This window comes from Myotis davidii, unplaced genomic scaffold (genome assembly GCF_000327345.1).
Source record: "Myotis davidii unplaced genomic scaffold, ASM32734v1 scaffold1575, whole genome shotgun sequence".
Classification (NCBI taxonomy): domain Eukaryota; kingdom Metazoa; phylum Chordata; class Mammalia; order Chiroptera; family Vespertilionidae; genus Myotis; species Myotis davidii.
In genome coordinates, this window is record NW_006285999.1 from 4064 (window position 1) to 10306 (window position 6243).

Sequence of the window (6243 nt, forward strand, 5' to 3'; positions counted from 1 at the left end):
TTTAAGACATCTCCATGGAGATTGGTGAAGGTCAGGCAGTTGTCAAATCTGTCCTCATCTTCTCCCGCAGGACAGAACCAGCAGACTTCCACCACCCCCCCCATCAAGAGACAGTCTTTGGTGCTCCCTCTGCAATGTCGGTGGAAAAACACATCATGTTTACGTTTACTGAGAAGACAGTCATGATCTGAGATTTGGAAGCAGAAAAGCCATTTCCAACTCTTATAAAGGACACAATGGGGGTAGAGACTTGACACATCTGCTTATTCTTGTAATTGACCTTCTCCTCTCTTGGTGATTTCCTTGCTTCCTGCCAGCTCCTTCTAATTTGACTGAGAGACCAGAGAGAGAATTCAATTTGAGAACTGCAGGGATTAGGTATGAGAAGAGGGAGTGCAAACTGGCACATGGAAAGTTTGGACAAAATATACTGTCTGGCAAAATCATCTGCACAGTGAAGAATTGCCATCTGAATATCCATAGGGTGAGTATGGGGCCTAGGATTAGAGGGTGAAGGATTATTGGGAGTATTCCTGTCTTCAAGCAAGTCTTCATATGGATCAAAAGCCTCATTTTCCTTATTTGAGGCACTTGGATAGACTTGATTCTGTGTGTTTTCATCATTTCTGAAGACTAGGTATCTCAGCCCATAATCCAGCACTTGTAGCTTCTGAAGGAAATATAAGGGAAGCTCTCTTTCAGAGCTTGGCTGCGTGTTGTATACAGAAATCTTGTTGATCAGATGGAAGTTTGCTCTGCTCATCTTTTTCGGGTAGTAATGTTCTAGGCCTAGACACTGAAGTAATTTTAGGAAGGCTGTATGTTTTATGACTTCACATTTTTTCTTTCTATTATCATCTGGTTCATGGGATTGCTTCTTTTTGTGGAAAATACTTTGCAAGTTATTTCTTATCTCATCCATTTTCAATGAAGAGATGGTGAATTCATAGTTACCATCAATGAGCAATCTCAAGTCTTTCTCTAGCTTTTCCCAATCCTGATCTGCCCCAGGTTTGGAGAGGACATGGGCAACTTCTTTTGACAAAGATTGGCCCAGGCGATGCCTTATTAATGCCAACCGTTGTGTTTTCTCCTTTGGAGAGACAGCCATGACTCCAATGGTAGCTGTAAGATCTCTGAGCACCATGCATGCCTGAGCTCTGTTTGTGCAAATATTTTTGAGATCCTCGTATTTATCTTGGGCAGTTTGCATTTTATCCAGTAGGAAGTCTAACTCCTCACACCCCAGGAGATACTGAAACCTACTGTTTACCACAAGATATCCTGCACCAGCTGCAATTTATAGTAGCAAGAGCTGTATGTCTTGCTGCTCTGTTTTTCGGATGTAATTAGAAAAGCACCCAAGAGATGAGCTGACCTCATAAGTGGCCTTTCTTTGAGCTTCTTTCACTGTTTCTGCAGACTCAGATTTGGCCATCGCTTCCATGAGGTCATTGTGACTTTTCTTTAAGATTTTAATTAATTCAGAAAATTTGGAGATGTTGATGTGCTCTTCTTCTGACTCTGACTGGAAGACTCACTGCATGATGGAATGAGCCTGGGGGAAGTGATTCACTCTGTAGATGTGAGGATCCGAAAGGCTGTGTAACTGTGGAAAGAAAAGACACTTAGCCTGTATCATGACCTTAGGAAGTGTCAGACACCTCAAAAAAAGGGGGGGATAAGAGTACTAAGCTGCGGGGCTGAGGGGACTTGGGGACTCTGGAGGCAAGTGCATGGAGCAGCCAGGCCTGCCTGGGGGTGGGCCTGGCCATGCCATGTGCCTGCCACCCCAGTGGGGCTGAGGGGACTGGGCACCACCATCTTGTAGTTGTGGGCACCGCCATCTTTCTAACCAGGTGAGGGTCAATTGGCATATTCCCTCTTTATTAGATAAAATTAGTGTTTTTAAAAAAATTAGTGTGTGTGTGTATGCCTCCACACATGCACACATAAGACATTTTTGTGGGTATTCTCAACATGGACTGCTTTTGTCATTTTCAGGATAAGTTATAACTTAATAGCTTGGCTTTTGGAATTTCCTATATAAACAGAATCAATTGAATGGAAAATATTATACAGACATCAATTCTATTCCTCAATTAGTTTCTATCAAACCTGTGTTGAATGGTTCCCTCATTCTTTTTGTCACTTCTTGTGCCATTTTATAATATTTATTTACTCTCCTGTTCTTCAAAATACAGTTCTTGATATCAGCATTATGGTGCATAAGATGTTTCTCTTTTTCGTCTCCCATTTTATAACAATTAACTAGAGGCCCAGTGCACATAATTTGTGTGCTGGATGGGTGGTCACTCAGCATGGCCTGTGCCCTCTCGCAGTCTGGGACCCCTCGGGAGATGTTTGCATGCTGGCTTAGCCTCAATCCCCCCCCCCAAGCCAGCAATCGAACATCCTTCTTGCAATCCAGAATCCCTTGCTCCTTACAGCCCACCTGTTTGCTCCTTATCACTTGGCTCACTGCTCCTTAGTGGAAGGCTCCTTACCACTCGACTCACTGCTCCTTAGCACTGCCATGGAGGCGGGAGAGCCTCCTGCCACCGCAGCTGCTCTTGTCAGCCATGAGCCTAACTTCTGGCTGAGCAGCCACTCTTCCTGTGGGAGCACACTGACGGGGGCAGTTCCTGCATTGAGCATTTACCCCCAGTGGTCAGTGTGCATCATAGCAACTGGTCATTCTGGTCATTCCACCGCAAAGGTCACTTAGGATTTTATTACATAGATTAGACAACTATTCACAAACAAATGTGCCCCTCTGTGGGAATTTTGGGCTCATGCCAAAGGATATCAAAGAAATCTTGCCCACTTGTTCATATATTCATAGGCAGAGGACTTCAGTGTGGACTATGGAACCAGCAAAGCCAACAATTCTGCCCCAACTGTCTTAGAATGGTTGGAAAAAAACCTTCTTAATGCTCACCTAGGCAGATGCCCAAAGATGAGAGAGAATTTGCAGAAGTCCAGTCTTTGCAAGGGTAGATTGCAGCATGAGTTTGGGGACATTGCATAAGTTGAACTATCCAATGGTGGCAATTTCTCCAGTGTGGAAAAGGTGAGAGGTTAGTAAGCACCTGCTACCCAAGTTGTGTGGGACATGGCTTGAGAAACACATTTGCTTTCCAGCAGCACTCAGAGTACTGTGTCAGGACCTTCATGTCCAAGGGGAAGGAAAAGATGGGAAAGAAGCAGAAAAGAATATCAAAGGGCACTAAAGGGATAATGTCCCGACCTGCGGGACAACGAGGGAACGAAGAGACACCCTAGGAGAATGAGACAAGCAAGGGACACGAAAGAATGGAGGCAAGACAGAAAATGGGGTCTGAGAGAACCTCACCTGAGGATCTTCCTTCTAGGTCAGGAGCTGCTAACAATGCCCCAAGTGCTAAGCCTGAAACTCCCCTTTACTGAAGCCACCCACTTGTGTTGAGCAGTGAGAGCTAATCTGGAAAATGCGTGGAATCTGAAAAGCACACTAGGATCTCTGTGCAAGTGAGAAACCACACACTTGGACTACAGCACCACCTTCTGGAAAAAGAAGTTTCCAATAGCCAGTTTGGTGTGTTGTAAGAATTACAGATGACTTAAGAGAGAGCCAGAAAAGTGGAGTAGGTGTACCTATAGAAAAGCAGAGAAAACCCAGATATAACAGCTCCAATAAACAGAATAGCCCATCTGAAGGCACTCTAAAGGTTTAAGATGGTTTTTGCTACTTCAAATGAAAAGCAGGAGTTCAAATCAAGGACATGATAAATTAAGGAAACACATCATCACTAAAATACAATAATTTTCTGATAACCTAGCTTAAAGTCATGTAATTCTGTGACTTGGCTGACAAAAAATCAAAATGACTTTTTCAAAAAACTTAAGAAACAACAAGACAATTCAGAAAGAAAATTTAACAAAATCAGGGGAAAATATGTGAACAAAATGAGATATTTAGCAAAGAAATAGATATCATTCTGGAATTGTGTAATTTAAATTTAATGAATGAAATAGTAAAGACTATAGAGAATCTCTGTTTCAGAGTAGAGCAAATAGAAGATAGAATAAGTGAGTTAGAGGGAAGACTTTTTAAATAATCCAATTAGCAAATAATAAAGCAAAAAGAAAGGTATCCAAGATAGTAGCAGAGTATGTGGAAGTTACACTCATGTCTTCCCAGGTTCAAACCAGAATTACCACTAAATTATAAAATAATCAACCTGAATAACTAACTAAAGATGATCTCAACAGAAAACTCATAACTAAGGATATACAGAAGAAGCCACATTGAGACTAGCAGGAAGGATAGGGACACAAAAGGGTCTGGATCCCACCCAAGTGTTGTATTTGAGAATCTGGAGGGATATAGGAGTAAGGTGTAAGGCATCTCAATCTCGCCAGCCTGGGCCTGTTGTGGTGCAGACACTCTCGGAAGGCTCTTGAAGAGGTCTGAGCAGACTCTGGATGGTGGATATGAATGGGGACAAAGTGTGCTGTGTGGCTTTGGAATGAGGGCAATTTTCCCCTTGCACATCCAACTGGCCCCACTGTTTTTGTGCAGAGCCCTCCCTCCACATGGCCAAATCTTGGTCTGTTTTAGCCTGATGATCTCTACTAGCCTCACCTTGAAGACTTCGCAACACCCTGTCCCACCACAAAGGTCCACTGACCCCTGGCCGGTGCCTCAGTCTTGGTGTACCCTGAAACTTGCTTAGTGGTACCACACCCAGCATAGGCACTGAGTTTGAATCTATATCAACATGTTGAATATCACTCGCCCCTATCTGGTACTCACTCAGAACCTACCTAACTCAACTTGTGTATAGGTAGAAGCTCTTTCAGTGACTGAGCCCCTTGGAGGATATCTGACTACCATCCCATGAAAGATGTAGCAGCACTCTATGCAGCAGGCAGCTAGAGAGATGCCCACGATGGGCCGGGCACTGCCCAGCTCAGAGCTCAGCCCTCTGACTGCTCTCTCGCTGCTCTTTAATGCTGCTGTGTAGGCAGGAGAGGCTCCCATCACCACCGCTGCATTTGCCAGGTGTAAGCCTGGCTTCTGGCAGAGTTGCGCTACCACTGTGGGAGTGCACTGACCACCAGGGGACAGCTCCTGTGTTGAACGTCTGCCCCCTGGTGGTCAGTGTGCCTTATAGTGACCGGTCATTTTAGTCGTTCCATTGTGATGGTCTCTTAGGCTTTTATAGATGATAAGAGAAAGACAATTAGTTACCTACTAGGGAGCTCCCATAAGGCTGTCAGAGAATTTCTCAACATAACCATTTCAGGCCAGAGGGGATTGGCTCAAAATATTCAAAGTGAAGAGAAGCAATGATCTACAACTAAGACTACTCTAGTCAGTAAGGTCATAATTTAAAATGAAAGGAGAAATAGTTTCCCAGACATAAAAAAGCTAAAAGAATCTATCAACACTAAACCAGTATTACAAGAAATGTTAAAGGGTCTTCTTTGGGAAGAAAAGATAAAAATTTTTAAAAAACTAACAAGAAAATATGGGGCAAAAATGCTCACTGACAAGGGCAAATAGTAAAAGTAGTAGACCAACCAACTATAAAGCTAGTACAAAAGTTTAAAGAAAAAAATAGGGAGATCATGTGTAATTACAACAATCAATTAAGGAATTACATACACAAAAAAGCAAAAAATACTGACAGAATCTTAAAATTAGAGGGGTGAGTAAAAATTGTAGTTATTTTAGAATATGTTAGAACTTAAGTAACCATCAATTAAAGATAAACTGCTATAAACATATACACAAAGCACATGTTAACCACAAACCAAAAATTCATGAGATATACAAGAAATAATAAAAGTAATCTAAACATATCATTATAAAAAGTCACTGACATACAAGAGGAGAAAGCAAGAGAATAAGGAAAGAACACAGAAAAACTACAGAAACAATCAGAAAACAATAAAATGATGATAACATATCTATCAATAATTATTTTATATGTAAATAGACTAAGTACTCCAATCAAAAGACAAAGGATTCCTTGAATAGATAAAAATACAGGACTCATACATATGCTGCTTATAAGAGACACACTTCAGATTGAGAGACACACAAACTGAAAGTAAAGGTATGGAAAAAGTTATGTTATATAAATGGAAATGAAAAAAAAAAGCTAGGGTAGCAATACCTACATATGACAAAATAGACTTTAAAATAAATGTGTTAATAAGAAACAAGGACATTTTATAATGATAAAGAAATAA

At 41.6% G+C, this 6243-nt stretch overlaps 1 protein-coding gene and 1 pseudogene across 1 annotated transcript in view; one reads left to right on the forward strand and one right to left on the reverse strand.

The window, feature by feature from the left end:
- LOC102761655 overlaps nt 1-1642 on the reverse strand; it is a 5383-nt pseudogene extending 3741 nt beyond the window's left edge.
- Nucleotides 1643-3008: 1366 nt separating this feature from the next.
- LOC102761937 (uncharacterized protein C7orf73-like) overlaps nt 3009-6243 on the forward strand; it is a 32600-nt gene continuing 29365 nt past the window's right edge. Inside the window, exon 1 of the mRNA XM_006757263.2 lies at nt 3009-3073. Within this exon, the coding sequence (XP_006757326.1) occupies nt 3009-3073 (65 nt within the window). The remainder of the gene's footprint in view (nt 3074-6243) is intronic.